Source organism: Larimichthys crocea, chromosome XV (assembly GCF_000972845.2).
Source record: "Larimichthys crocea isolate SSNF chromosome XV, L_crocea_2.0, whole genome shotgun sequence".
NCBI classification, from domain to species: domain Eukaryota; kingdom Metazoa; phylum Chordata; class Actinopteri; family Sciaenidae; genus Larimichthys; species Larimichthys crocea.
The window spans coordinates 9,646,748-9,661,402 of NC_040025.1; the positions used below are offsets into that span (position 1 = coordinate 9,646,748).

The 14,655-nt window shown below is 43.1% G+C and overlaps 1 protein-coding gene across 1 annotated transcript; it reads right to left on the bottom strand.

Annotated features, from left to right (window-relative positions):
- Positions 1-1,342: 1,342 nt before the first annotated feature.
- Positions 1,343-13,094, bottom strand: LOC104939156 (Hypothetical protein). Its single transcript, XM_019277536.2, has 9 exons — positions 12,294-13,094; positions 10,801-11,025; positions 8,801-8,959; positions 6,225-6,296; positions 4,950-6,134; positions 4,754-4,873; positions 4,093-4,142; positions 2,857-4,012; positions 1,343-1,758 (listed from the first exon to the last, which is right to left on the bottom strand). The coding sequence occupies exons 1-9, from the start codon at positions 12,927-12,929 to the stop codon at positions 1,600-1,602; spliced, it is 3,762 nt and encodes a 1,253-aa protein (XP_019133081.1). The 5' UTR covers positions 12,930-13,094; the 3' UTR covers positions 1,343-1,599.
- Between the last annotated feature and the right edge of the window lie 1,561 nt (positions 13,095-14,655).

Consider the following 14,655-nt stretch of genomic DNA (forward strand, 5'->3'; position numbering starts at 1 on the left):
CTAGCCTGTAATAATGTTTTAAACTTTGTTCACTTTTCATTTCACCTTAATAACTGTGACAAATGTATCCATTCTGCTTCACTTCATCAACCTCTAACGAGCGTTAAGTTATTGATTGATGATGTTCATTTTGCAACAAAGAACTGCTTTGATGTTTCACCCAACACCTTTCCTAACCTTTCTGTTTCTTTTCCCATAGCTGCTGGTAGTGTTATGTTAGTATCATTTTTGTCATATTTTTTAATTGTCACAAATTATTTTGACAGAAATTGAAGGACCCCCCCCCCACCCGCAGTACCGCAGTTGAAGACCCCTGTACTAAAGTATTGTAGAGACTGCTTTTTTTTAAGTGTTTCTATTTGTTGCAGCTTTATATTTCAACTTCACTAAATCTCAGAGACAAATCTTGTTCATCGTCTACCACTGCTGCTGCTGTCATCACCTCTATTGTGAGTGAGAACATCAGCATGTATGAATAAAGAAGATTATTTATTATCTTTGTCAGATATTTTTAAAGATTCTGTGTGTCCTTTTTCACAATTCATGTTGAACTGCCATGTTACTGCTGTACCCCAGGACAAATAACAAATAACACTAAGTCTGTTTTTTGCTGATTTTGGAGCCATTATAGTTTATCCTTCATGCTAGGAAGGGCAGGGTGAAGCGAGGGTACTAAAATCTACAACTGCACTGCTGGATGCCACTAAATCCGACACACTGATCCTTTAAGTTTAAGTTGTTTACAACACTGTCCTCTTTTCTGTGTGTTTTTTTTTTTGCCACTGTTCATAAAACTGGGTTAGGGTGAATTGAAGAAACTCCACTGGGAAGTAACCCACATTGTTATTTGTGTGTGTTATATGTAACAGTAGAAGAAGAACACGTGTGCAGAGCAGAAACGTGACACCGTGTGATTGTGTGACTCCTCCAGTCGCTCTGTCCTTGACCACGAGCCGGCCAGCTGCCAGTGACAGCAGACCAAAGACTAAAGTATTTCAAGCCTCCACCTCACTCTATGAATCAACATTTAACATCTAGGTTATTAAAGTCACAAAGCAAGTGAAAGTCAAAGAGTCACACAATCAGAGAAAGAGGGAGGGAAGGAGATCACGCACCTAACAGGCGAGGAAATCTTATTAACTACTTAGCAAGTACTTTTTCTTTTTTGAGCATATGACGTAACGTCCTGGAGAGTAAACACAGCTCAATTAAAGTGAAGGTTTCATGGTGTGACAGATAAATCAGATAAAACAGGTCAGATCTTAGACGTTTATTCAATAAAACATGAAGTTATTCTCTACAAAATACAATAAAGATAATATAAAATTCATTTCCAGTTCATAATATAAATGCTGAATCGGTTTTATATAAAGTTTTAAATTGTAAATATGAATAAAACACTTAAGTTTGTAACTAAAAAGACTAAGCCCATCTGTAAAAGAAGATGAGTGTTATGAATTGCACCAAAAGAAATCACCCACGGCTCTCCTAAACATCCCACATACAGTCTACCAGTCCTCCCAGTTCATCCATTACATTTTAAATCCCTTCCCCGTGGCTCTGCTCGCCCTCAGCTGTCCAGAAGTATCAGTCTCTCGTTCACACGCTGCTCTGCGAGTCAGCAGCAGCGCTGGCCGGAGGCGGGTATCTGTGTCGTTGGGGTTTGCTCTGGTTTGATGTTTGTCTCTGGGTGGAGCGAGACGAGCGGGCGAAGCAGAAGGTCAGCGTGCTGCCGGAGCTGCAGTCATAGTTTCCATCCTGGTCAGAGAGGGTGAAGAGAGAGGGAGTACTGAGATCAGACACTTAAAAAGAGTCGATGAAACAGTAGAAATGATTTACAATGCAAGTTTGTTGGAGGTCCGTGAAGACCTGAACTGTTTGTAGATCCATGAAGACCCTTCATCTAAGAGGCTTCTTCAGTTCTGACTGACTGATGGGGAAACCAGGTGTTTGGCCTTGGTTGGATTGTTGACCATTGTTCCCACCTGGTTTGTTCATGCTCTTTGTTGTGATGACTGTCGTTTGAGTTGTTGAGGTCCTCATGAGGTCTGGCCTGAACAACAGTCGTTACAGAGTTCTTTAACGACAGTCGTTACAGAGTTCTTTAACGACAGTCGTTCACCTTGTCCTTCTTGTTTTTGAACGACAGTCGTTACAGAGTTCTTTAACGACAGTCGTTACAGAGTTCTTTAACGACAGTCGTTTACCTTGTCCTTCTTGTTTTTGAACGACAGTCGTTGAGGTCACCTGAGTTAACAAAGTCCTTAACAGCTGTCGTTCACACAGGACCTCAGGTGACCCTAACGACTTGGACGACAGTCGTCATCACGACATGGAGCACTAATGAACCAAGTTCAAACAATTCCACCAAAGCCAAATATCTGGGTTCTCCATCAGTCAGTCAGAACTGAAACACCTCTTGGATGAGAGGTGAAATGTCTTAACGGATCTACACCCAGGTCCAGATCCCCAAAGTTGACTCTTCTCAGAGAAAGTTTGTCGGAGCTCATTAGGACTGTAATCAAATGACATCTTCAAATTGTTTGTTCTGTCTGACCAAGACCCCAAAATATTTAATTTAGAGATGAACAACGTCTTCATTCATCGACAAATAAGACCAGTTGCCCCAGATTTAACTACTTTCAAAGAAAGATGACCTGGACGGCTGACTTATTGTTGATTCAACCTGTTGGTCAGATCTTGCCTTATTAGTTTCTAGAAAACTCAAAATTAAACTGGCACAATTTTTAACTGTTAACAGGTCTTTGGGAGTTCTACTGCAAATTGTATTGTATTGTAAGAAGTGAGTTTACCAGACCTCTGTCTGTTAACTAACATATTGTTTGTTACACTCACCTCTGATGTGACAGTACTGTTTCGGCCGCTGTGGTTCAGACTGCTCCCCTTCTCCTCTTTCTGGACCCGGCCGGCCTCTTCTCTTTGCTTCATGAACCTCTGGTTGACGATCCTCGTCACGCTGTCCTGTCTGTGCAGTGAAGCGGAGGGAGGCCTTGTTGGAACTCGCTCCAGGTTCTTCAGGCCGCTCTTAGTCTTCGGCCCCGACCCTGCTACAGGTTTCTCTACCCGGCCGCTCACCCTACGCAGGAACTCTGTCACCATGCCATAACGGTTGGTCCCTGCAGATTTGCTGGGCGGCTTGGCGCTGCTCGGAGGGCTGTGGGTCTGTGCTGCACCTGCTCTGGGACTGGTCTGTCGGGTCCATGTGAGGCCGGTATGGCTTTGATTCAGGTTCCACAGTGCTCGATCTCTAGAAGTGGATGATGAGGAGGATGATGAGGGTGGAGTGGAAGCACCAGATGCAGAGTGTCTCCGGTACAGTTTGGGCGATGAGGTGGAGGCTCTCATCCTCTCAACTCTGCCTGGCACCCCGTCCAGAGAGGTGGAGATGTGGTGAGAGCGGGTGGAGATCAGGGAGGTGCTCAGGACTCGGGAAGGACTCCCTCTCACCGTAACTGTCCCATCCGTCTGCAGACCAACACTCACCATCTGTGGCTTCATGCGGGTCTGAGTACCTGAGCAGGCCACGTCCACCCACCGCCCCTGTGGCCTCCCTCTCTTCTCCTCCGGACTCATGTAAACCGTCTGCCTCCAGCTGGCCGTCATTTCCTTCATGTCGTCGCTCAGGTTGGCTGAAGAACCCAGACAGAGCGGAGAGAAGGAGGTCGGCGGCGTGCACCAGGGAGAGGCCGTGTTGACAGATTCTCTATCTGCATCCGGGCTTTGCTTCAACTGAGCCAGCTGGACTCTGCGAGCTGACGGCGGGCTGTAGTAGATGCGGAAGGTCGACTTCTCCGGGGCAGTGTGGCTCCTCTCCAGGGACATCTGTGCAAAGTCAAGATCAGGGAAGCTAAGCGGCATGATTAGATGGTCCCACGTCTTAACAGGGTCTTCTCGGTCCAGTTGGGCGACCTCCTCGTTCACATAGCACCAGTTCTTCCTCGTGCAAGGGTGTGGAGAAAACTGACGCCTTTTCTCTTTTGAGCTGCGCATTCTGTGAAAACAACACGTGACACATGAATTATGATTTTGGTGACCTCAGGAACAAGATGGACAAACATAGAAAACACTGACCTGTCAGCTTCAGAGTGTCGTTCATCATGAAAGATACTCCTGGCGGCACGCTGAGCAAAGAAAGAAAGCAGATATTAGCCAAGTAATAGTTACTGAACCTCAATGTCGGCCTGTTGATCCACCACTTTGGTCAAGACTGAAATATCTAAACAACTATTGAATGGATTGATATAAAAGTTTGTACTTCATGTTCCCCAGATGATAGACCCCAGACTGACTTTTACACGTGTACAGCTATATTTACTACAGTAGTATTGCACTCTGAAACTTAGAATTTCTACATAAAGAAGGGATTACAGTCTCATCGGCTTCAGTCAGAGGCAACAACTTAAATGTCAGATCTGATGTGCATTAAAACTGTATTTCCAACCAAGCAGGTTGGGTTTAAGAGCAGAGTTTACACTCATGCATCAGGTTTGTACGATGCAGAGAACCAAGGGGGTGTTTTCATGCAGCAGATTTGAGCATGCCTGTCCTGTTTGGCTGCAGCCTCTACAAGCGATTAGCCCAAATACTTTGGCATGAATCTTTTCATGACGCCCGTTGAACTGTCACAAGCGGCCAGGGAGACAGATCATCATCAGCAGGACGTCCCACTCTATAACAAAGCCCCACACACAGAGGGGGGGAAACATGCCTGAAGGGTGAACTTTATCCTTACCTCAGCTGCCTTGCCTTGCGTGGCCTTGGCTGCACTGTCAAATTCAATCCGCTCATCCTGCAGCTCCGCACCGAGGTCTTGCAACAACCGACGCAGCACAGACATGGTTTTATCTTTACCCTGAATAAAAAAGATTTTGATATTCAAGCTATGCACCTTAGCCTTCATGAAAAACACACATTTGCTTTGATTGTACCTCTTTTCCCTCCAGTCCAGGTCCTTTAACTTGACACCACTGATTCAGGATCCACAGAATCTGCAGGGAAAGTCGCATTTTTGGCTCCCTGCAGCTATGGATGAGGTCCCATTGGAAGTGAGTCACTTGTCTCATTTGTTGTTCTCTTTCCTTTACCTCTGCGGTGCGGAGATCTTCCACACACTCCTGCTTATTTAGAGCATCCACGTCATGAGCTGCGACGTCTCCAGAGGAGAAAGTGGATGAATCCCAAACATGTCCGTCCTTGTGAGCGGAGAGTTTGCCTAAATCTTCTCCTGTAAGAAGCGTCTCCACCCTCCCGATGAATGCCAACAGCATGGACTGTAGGAGCTCCAACGCCTCATTCAAAGGCCCGGGTAGGAGTGTCTTCTGTACTTTGCCATTGAACTCCACCTCTGTTGTCGGAGAGGTGAAAACACATGAAGGAGACGAGCAGTGGCCGTTTTTCGGTGGCGTCGTCAGCAGCTGGATGGCTGAACGCAAAATACAGGAGTGATCTCTGAGAGAAAGGAGCGTTTCATAGTCTTTTATCGTCATTCCTTTGAGACCTCTGTCAGGTTTGCTGTCATCGCTCTCAGGACTATCTGAAGGGTCCCATTCACCTCCCACTGGACCTTCTCGAGGAATATGACAAGCAGTGATCGTCCCTCCAGTTTGTGATTGATTGCAATGCAAAGACGTCTCAACATCAGTTTTATCTTTTCCGGCTTCCTCATCCCGACCTTGTTCATACACCGTGCATCCTATTTTCAAACTTGCCTCTCTGTCCTTCACCGGCGTGGAAGCCGACACATTTTCCTCCGGCACATCCTGTCTCTCTTCCTCTTCCTCGCCTCCTCTTCCCATTTTCTCCCTCAGGTCGCTCATTTCTGCTCGCAGTCCTCGGTTCTCCACCTCCAGTTCAACGATGCGCCGGCTCAGGAGCATGGCCTCCTCTTCCACCAGTTTCAGGTGAACTTTGACCTCTGCCTCCCTGGCGTGGGCGGTGTTCTGTTTTCCTTCAGGCGATTGGGTGACGTCTATGTCGCCGTAGGCTGAGCGGTATTTGGCCAGCTCCTCGCGCATTGCCTCGCTCTCTGACACCAACTTGGTGAGCTTCTTGCACATCAGGGATAATTCCTCTTTGGCAAAGTGGAGCTGGCACCTGAGATCGGTGCTGTCATCCTTTTGGCAAAGAAACAACAATGAACATTGTTCTGACAAGGACGATGAATGAATATATAGCAACATATGAAACACAAAAACATATCAAACCTCAATCTGTTGAGAGAGCCTCCTCTCAGCCTTACTGGCTGTTGATCGGATGCTTTTCCTCTTCAGGGTGCTCTGAAAAAGAATACAGCAAACAGATTTATCATCACCAGATAAAGGAAGGAGGGATGCCGTGTGTTAGCCACAGTATGAGCTGCAGCAGTTTTTTTATACAGCCATCTTGTCTTTCTTTCTTAATTTCAGATATGTGAAATGATTCACCCATGGTGATCTCCTGATATTCAAACAATGGACTGGATTTAAAGAACAACGCTGACCTCAGAGTCTTGAGGCAGAGATGATTTCTGAGAGACAGTGAGGTGTCTGCACATAGATGCATAGTTACATACTAACAATAGTACTTTATATATATATATGGGTTACATTGAAACACTTATTTGTGTGGTTAGCTGGTGTTCTAAGGCCATCTGGACTTTGGGGTCATTTGGATAGGGATGCCGGAAGGTCACCTTCCTGGTATTAGGTTAGATCTAACCTAATCTAACCATCCTTTGCTATCACATGTCTTGAAATAATTACCTCAATTTCCTCTCTTAAATAAGAGTATACTGTTGTCTATTATGACTGCATGTCTTGAAATAATTACCTCCATAGTATATAAGGGCTTGCCCTGCATTGTTCGGGAGAGTCTCATCATTCGGCCAGGGGCTCTCCAAGTAATGTTTTACTTGCTACGATGCTGAACTTATTGTAATAAATTTGTTATACAATTAAGACAGTGTCGGCTGAGTTTTTCTTCAAACATCTTCAACTGCATCGCCACTGTATATATGACAGCAAGCTTTTTTTTGTCTGGACTTTTATTTAAATGACTGATGTATCGGGCAAAGCATAAAATTTTGCTTTTGTCAGGACTTCATGCTTCGTGTGTGGCAGATCACAGCTAGCTGTTTGGTCGTTTGTTGCAATGATGCAGTGACATTTACATACAGTGCTGTAATATTATCTCCATGCAAATTTCACATTTACCTATACAAAGTTCACCACATAACATCCTTCTTCTGGGTGTCTTTGTGGTAAAAACAAACAAAAGATAATGTGCTAATCAGTAAGTTTTAAAAGATGCTGGTAGGTGTATTTTGTTACCTTTGGACCTTGTGTCTTTATTCTAAGTGTGTCAAACTATTTCTTGGCCGGTTGCGGTGACAGTCTTTATACTAAGCTAAGCCAACTGGCTGCTTGCTGTAGAATACATATTAAAGAGTGGTATCAGTCTTCTCACCTAAATCTCAGTAAGACTGTTTCTTCACATAAATATAAATAAAAATGTTCATTAAGCTCTTGTGCTTCTTTCAGAGATGCCACAATAATGCAACAACCGTCCAAGCTGCAAACCTTTTCTCACACCAGTCCTTCCCTGATGAGTGAGTTTATTTGTAAGTATAAGAATGAGAGGAATGTAAGCTTCTGTCTGGCACCATTGTCTCGTTCCTAGACACTAGACAGCATGTCACTGCGTTAATAATAGTCATCTTCTACAGGCTAGAAGTGGGAAACCTAAGGAGTGGGCTGCAGTCTTTTATAGGTCAGTGGGTTGTTTTGATACCGAATACTTTGAGCTGAAATGTGATAAAAGTCAGAAAACCAATGTTTTTGTATTTAAGTCTTCACCCGTGTCATTGTTCAGGTATGTGAAGCAATAATGTGACCCGACAGTATTGTGTTTCCACAAACAGGGTCACGGACAGTCCAGTTGTAGTATACGTCTCCGAAATATTCACCCTCCTTCACATCCATCTACACTGTGTGTTTTACGCTCCTAGATTAGGTAATCTAAGTGGATTTCCCTGCTGGGATCAAAGGGACTAGCAGCTGTCTCAGATGAGTGGGCCAGTCTGAGCTCACGCCAAAGCACCGAATCCTGGATTAAACTGAACACGTGTCACTGAAGTGCTCTCTTGTTATCACAGGAGCCATCGAGGCAGAGGACGTGAGAATAAAAGGTGGGCAGGAAATTCAATCACTGTCAGGGTGTGGTAGCCAAGGTTTGATAAAAGCATGCACAGGGACGGTTGTAGGTCAGTATGTCGGCCCGCCTTTTTGAATGCCATAATACACACTGATCCAGATTTAGCTTAGCTTAATAGAAAGAGGGAAAGAGAGAGAGAGAGAGTCTATTTTTGTAATCTCTCGCACCCTCTCTCTCTTTCTTTTCTGTGTCCGCTCAGCTGAGGATATCAGCTGTGCCGCTGAGTTCAGGCTTCAGACATACCAGGCTGCTTCACCCAGCCCAGGCACCAGGCAGCTGTTGGCCGTGCCCTCCTCTCGTATCATTGATCGTGCACCAGGGTCATGTGTCACATGACATCGGGGTGACAGAGGGATGAGGGGGACAACTGGCCGGGATGGGTGCAGCTGTGAAGCAGCCGAAATGTAGAGGAGGATTCCCGACTCGTGGGATGGAGGCAGCTTATGTTTCTGTCAAGATTGAGGCTGAATATCTTGACAGATTTATTTAAAATCCCCTGAGACCCCCATTAACACATTAAAGTACTCCTCTTTGAGTAATACTTTGTCTCTGAATGTGTAGTTTTAATGTAAAATGTTTAACGTCGCACCTCTCTGGCTTTCTCCACCTCCGTCTGTAACACCTGCTTGGCCACTTCCAGTTCCTGCGTTTTCTCGCGCAGCGCCTCGTTTTCCCACTCCAGCTGTGAGTTCTTCTTCTGCACCACCTCCAGATCGTTGTACAGTCGGAGGGAAACACTCTTCGCTACCTGTAAGCAAAGACAACACCAGGAAAAATAAAGAGATAAGAGAAATACCCAAAGATTGACAGAGACGACCACAAAGAGACAAAAAAATTACTTGTTTGTGGTCGTTTGCATCTTTTGTTTAGTCATTTTGTGTCTCTTTGTGGTCGTTTTATATCTTTCCTGAGGAATTTTGCATTTCTTAGTGGTCATTTAGTGTCTCTTTGTGGCTATTTGGCTTCTCTTGGCTTGCTCTGTGGTTGTTTTGTGACTTTTAGTAGAAGTTTTGTGTCTTTTTGTGGTCATTTTGTATCTTTTTTGGCATTTCTCTGTGGTACTTTTGTGTTACTCTGTTGTTTTACATCTCTTTCTGGTTGTTTTGTATCTCTTAGCAGTCATTTTGCATTTGGCACTTTTTGTGCTAGTTTTGTGTTAAAAAAATAAAATAATTTTATGTCTCTTGTTGTCATTTGATGTCTCTCTGTTCTATCTTTGTATCTCTGTGGATGTTTTGTGTCTCTGTCTGGTAGTTTTAAGTCTCTTTGTGTCAGTTTTGTGTTTCTTAGTGGTCGTTTATGTCTTAGTGATCATTTCTCGACTTGTTTTTCATCTCATTTTGCGTCGTCAGATTGACATTCTCCTTGAAACAGAGCCTGTTCCCTGCTGTTCAGTAAACCATCCATGGCTCCAATCAGGCAAAGTTCAGTAAAGAAAATCTTCCTGCCCTGCTTTTACTCATGAACACATGGCTGCATCATCTCTTTTGCAGCGCTCGGTTTGGCTAAAGCTGAGAGACTTTACAAGGAAATGCTTGTGACAGGAATTTACCATATGAGGGGGTGAGGCTGATGGGAATCCTACACCGCCACGCACACCCCGGCTCAAAGAAAAGAGTCTGGCTGCCACGGAGTCTCATTTAACAACACAACGACCGACCTGCCAAGATACTGATGAAGATTACTGCTTTTAATGTGTCCTACTCATGCAGAACAACTCACCACATAATTACACCGCGGCATGACGAAAATATAAACAGGACGCATGATGGAGACATTTCAAACTAATGAATCTTTTGTGGTGCTGAGAAACAGCAGGCAGCGTTTTTACAGCAAAGCGAACAGTCGTGACTCAGGCTGCTGTCAACTGATTACAGTGCTGCAGTGTGTATGAACAACACACACACTGTCAGCGGACTGAAATGAGAAATAACTTTGTTGGACTAACAGAAAATGTTTGCTTTCATGTCGGCAACTGGAAAAGCAGTGATTCAGTTAAAATAAATTTAGGAGACGGAGCTTTTACTGTTTTAACCACATGATCTCCCACACACATACAGAGGAGTATACTGTCATACTGTAATGAAAGGGAAAAGGATGTCTGACCTTGATATCGTGCTCCCAGCTCCTGACCAACCGTCCACCTGTCCCATCTATGCCACCTGGACGGGAGGCGGTACTTCAGCATGCAACAGGTCTCGTTGGCCTGATCCATGTCGGTTGGCAGTTCTTTGTGGTTGTTTTGTGTCTTTTTGTTAATGTCCGGTGCTTCTTTGTGGTTGTTTTGTATCTTTTTTAGGAGTTTTGTGTCTCTTTGTGGTCATTTGGCACTTCTCTGTGGTATCTTTGTGTTTTTTTGTGGTTGTTTTGTGTCTCTTTGATGTTATTTGGTTATGGTATATCTCTTTGTGTCTCTTTGTGTCTTTCTGTTTGTTTTAGCAACTGGAAAACCAGTGATTCAGTTAAAAACCAATTTGGGAGACAGAGAGTTTGCTGTTTGTCGGTGGTGAGTGAGTTTTAATCACCTGATCTCCCACACACAGAGGAGTATATTGTAATACTGTAATGAAAGGGGAGAGGACGCCTGACCTTGATATCGTGCTCCAAGCTCCTGACCAGCTCCCCGTCCACCTGTCCCGTCTGAGCCACCCGGATGCTGCGGCGCTCGGCCTTGCGGAGGCGGTACTGCAGGATGCGACAGGTCTTGTTGGCCTGCTCCAGCTGCAGACGAAGCTCCTGCAGCCGGTACACCTCCTCCTCCTGGAACATGTCGCGCATTTCCAGCATCTCACAGCGAAGCTCCTCCACCTCATCCTGAGATAAATGACACAGACACATCATTTTGTGAGTTTAAAAGAAGAAAATCTGATATTTATTTATTATTACATCTCAAGCTCACTTCCTGCTGAGCTGCCAGCTGTCCACAAACTCCACAAACTCCTCCTGGAGGATGGTTTGGTCAAATAATCCCTTTGACTCCTTATTTATCATTATTAAAGGACAGATCTCAAATGCCAAACATGTCAAAACCAAGAGGCAACCTCCATGTCTGTGAAATGAAGCCAAAAACTGCAAACAACCATCCACTTGAGGCTGGCTACAGTCTCCATAAGTCTCCATGTTAAAACATGTTAAATAGCCTGGTACATTTATTCTTAATATTCTGTTTGTTGTTGAGATCAGCTACAATCAGTAAAAACTTAGTAAACTGATTTCACATATGAAGTTTGGTTTAGTGTGTGATAACAGCTGTTTAACTTCTTCTGTAGTTCTGGAGGAAATTTGAGAGTCTGACTAAATTAGTCATCAAAAAAAAAAGAGGCATGAAATTAGGAAGCAAGAGGGCGTAATGAAAGATGATATCCAGCTGGATGTCTGGAAATGTAGGATCCAGTGTTTCTGGACTGAAAGTCAGGATTTCTAACTCTGCTGCTTCAATTTTATTTAGGTTTTTAAATCTCTCTCTTATAAATCAAAATAAATTATAAGACCAAATAAAAAAACAACATAAACCGTCACACTGAGCTCTCCGATTGGTTTAGTTTCCACTTTTTAAACTCCTCGCTCACTCTTCTTACTGTAAAAACAGCAACATAATGCTCATGTGGCATAGTGATAATAGCAGGGCCTATTTATAAAGGCATGCCCCCATCGCTCACAGTACATACACTGAATTACTGCTCAAATAAGTGCCAACAAATGACTGTGCAAGTCTGCTTTGAAACAGATTTTCTACTTTTGAATAAATAAAAAATTTAAAGGTGAAGTTTGAAGTTTGTCTTGGTTGTAGGTTGCACATTTTAAATCAGTTTTATTTCAGTGTAACATGAAAAATGTTGCTGTAAACAGATTATTTGTCTCAATAGCGACTCTTGACTTCTGATTCTTGCCTGAGCTTCTCTTGTCTTCTCCCTAATGAAGACTGACATGAGCTTTTACAGAAAATCGGCTCTGGTGTTCAAAGCCTAATGACTTCTTACAGAACATCCCTGCAAATATGTGAAAGTTTAGACGAAAGTCACTCATGCAAACTGCGTTTAAAAAAATAAAAATTAAATTAAACTTAAGTGGATTAAACTTACTTTCAAGTACTCGTTCTCTGATCTCAGATCTTCCACCTCCCTGACGAGGTCTTCGGTTGTTTCTCCCATCATGAGATCAATAAACGACCCCGAGGAGTTCAGCAGACTGAGCCCCCCTCCAGCAGCATCAGGCTGGAGGTCGCAGGTATCTCTCGCCGCCTTTACGCACGGCTTGCCGTCTCCTTTCCCCTCGCTGCCCGGGCTCACGTAAGCTCTCCCGTTTGTCCAGATTAATTCATTGTCGCAGCTCGGAGAGTCGCGCTTGTTGCCCTCCGAGGCGCAGTCGGATATCTCTGAGCTGCTGTCTGAGGTGGAGACTTTCCCAGACGGGCAGCCGGAGTCTTTGCTCAGGTCCTCTGATGCGTTGCTGGCATCGGATAGTTTCCTCTGCGCGCCGGGGCTCCTCTGACCCTCCATTGGGGCACTTGATGCCACTTTTCCCGGTCGTTTCCCCTGAACTGCCGCTGATTTCATCTCCCTCCCAGAGTCGCACTGACCTGACTGTGAGTCTTTAGAGTCGGAGACACTTTGAGCATCTCTCTTCTTCTTCTTCTGGACAGAAAGCTGCTGCTGCGCCTTGGGTTGTTTCTGGCTCCGGAGCGCAGTCTTTGCGCTCTTGTCTCCGTCTCTGTTCATCCCGACTCTTTTAGGTGAACAAAATAAATACCATGAAGTATAAGCAGCTTAGATTTTAGTTAAAGAGGATCATGAGGTTTCCACAAATATGTTGAAAAGTCCTGAAATTCGCAGCTCACAGTTCGCTGAAGACATCCATCCGGCTGCTCTCCATCCTGATGACTGAAACTTTGCCAAAATGCGCGCAGAGACAGAGAGAGGAGACACAGCAGGCCTGACCCAGACACTGACTCACAGTTAATGGCTTCCGGTCACCACAATAAAACCCCTTTCCTCTTGTATTTTTATTTATTTTATTTTCTAATTTTAATATTTACCAATAAATATAACCAATTATTTTAAAATATGACTCTTAATGATACATCCTAATAAAATAACAACATCTGAGTAACTGTCAGACTTTCTGCCACACCCTACCATCTCCTCATTGAACAATTAAAGCTTTTATTTAGAAAAACACAGCTGGTTCCGGTCTTGCTGTGACTCTGGGTGACTTGGTGTGAAGTTCATGTTTCTGCCCAAAGTTTCCTCTTTCTTTTTTTTGGAAATCTGACAAAGAATTAATAATTTATTCTTCTGAGTATTGAACTATTTATTAACACAACCAGCAGCTTAAATATCTACTGCACTCAAATGAAAACAGTCAAAGTTCAATATTTTTATTTGTCACAAGTGAGATTCACATTAGTTTTTAGTTATTAAATAGAGATTAAATATTTACATGCCGATATATTAAGAGAAATCTCTAAAGTTAAATTTTAGGGTTAACTGATCACAGGTGTAAAGCTGCCACCTTGTGGATGACTTGAGCACTGATTTATTGAATTGAACATATATGAGTTATTTATTCAATGTATTGAGGATGGTTCCACATGAAGAACAAAAAGTATAGTATATATAAATTATAAATAAATGCAGAAATAAATAATTAAATAAATAAAACTTGATGTCTTGTTTTCGGTCTTACTAAAAAAAATTAACTCTCAATGTTTGATTTCTCGCTGATGATGCTGTTATTAATAATGTCCATCAATTATGTTTGCGCTGTATGTCAAAAAGTAAAAAAGTTCTACCACTTCCACGCTTTCACTGTCATGTTAAAAAACAAATGATGGTCCCACTGATCAGAAACCAGATGCTTAGTGCAGAATGCTGTGGTAACAATGTTGGTTAAGTGTGCCTTGAATTAAAAAACAGTGTCACCAGCGAAGCACCTCCACACTGTCACACATCGTCCTCTATGCATCAGGGTGGGAACCACACATGCAGATACCATCTGTTCACCTTCTCTGCCTCACAAAAACACGACGGTCTGAAACAAAAATCTCAAATACAGATTACACATACAGAATGAGAAGAGGTGTTGCATTTTGTTTTTTGACCTACAATGATAATAAAAACATTTTTTTATGAAGCTAAGTGACCATTTTTAAATTTTTCTTTTTTTCTTTTTTTTTTATTTGATTTTTCAGCACAGCACAGTCACGAGCATAGTAGAATATCATATGACAATAGTAATGACAATAATTAATAATAAATGGGGAAATAAGTATACATTACAATAATAATAAAGAAATAAAACAAAAACAGTAACACGGAAAGCAAAACCTCTCATTTAACATTTAACTGTTATTTCTTGGTCTGGGAAGCCCCTTCCAAAATATGTTGGATATAATACAATATAATAATAAATAATAAATAAATAAATAAATAAATAGATAGATAG

Coding starts and splice junctions, on each gene's coding strand:
- LOC104939156 (XM_019277536.2), bottom strand. CDS start 12,929: ATGAACAGAGACGGAGACAAGAGCGCAAAGACTGCGCTCCGGAGCCAG. Junction 4,143..4,753: donor CGCAAGGCAAGGCAGCTGAG/GTAAGGATAAAG, acceptor TTCTTTGCTCAG/CGTGCCGCCAGGAGTATCTT. Junction 4,013..4,092: donor CGACACTCTGAAGCTGACAG/GTCAGTGTTTTC, acceptor TTGTTTTCACAG/AATGCGCAGCTCAAAAGAGA.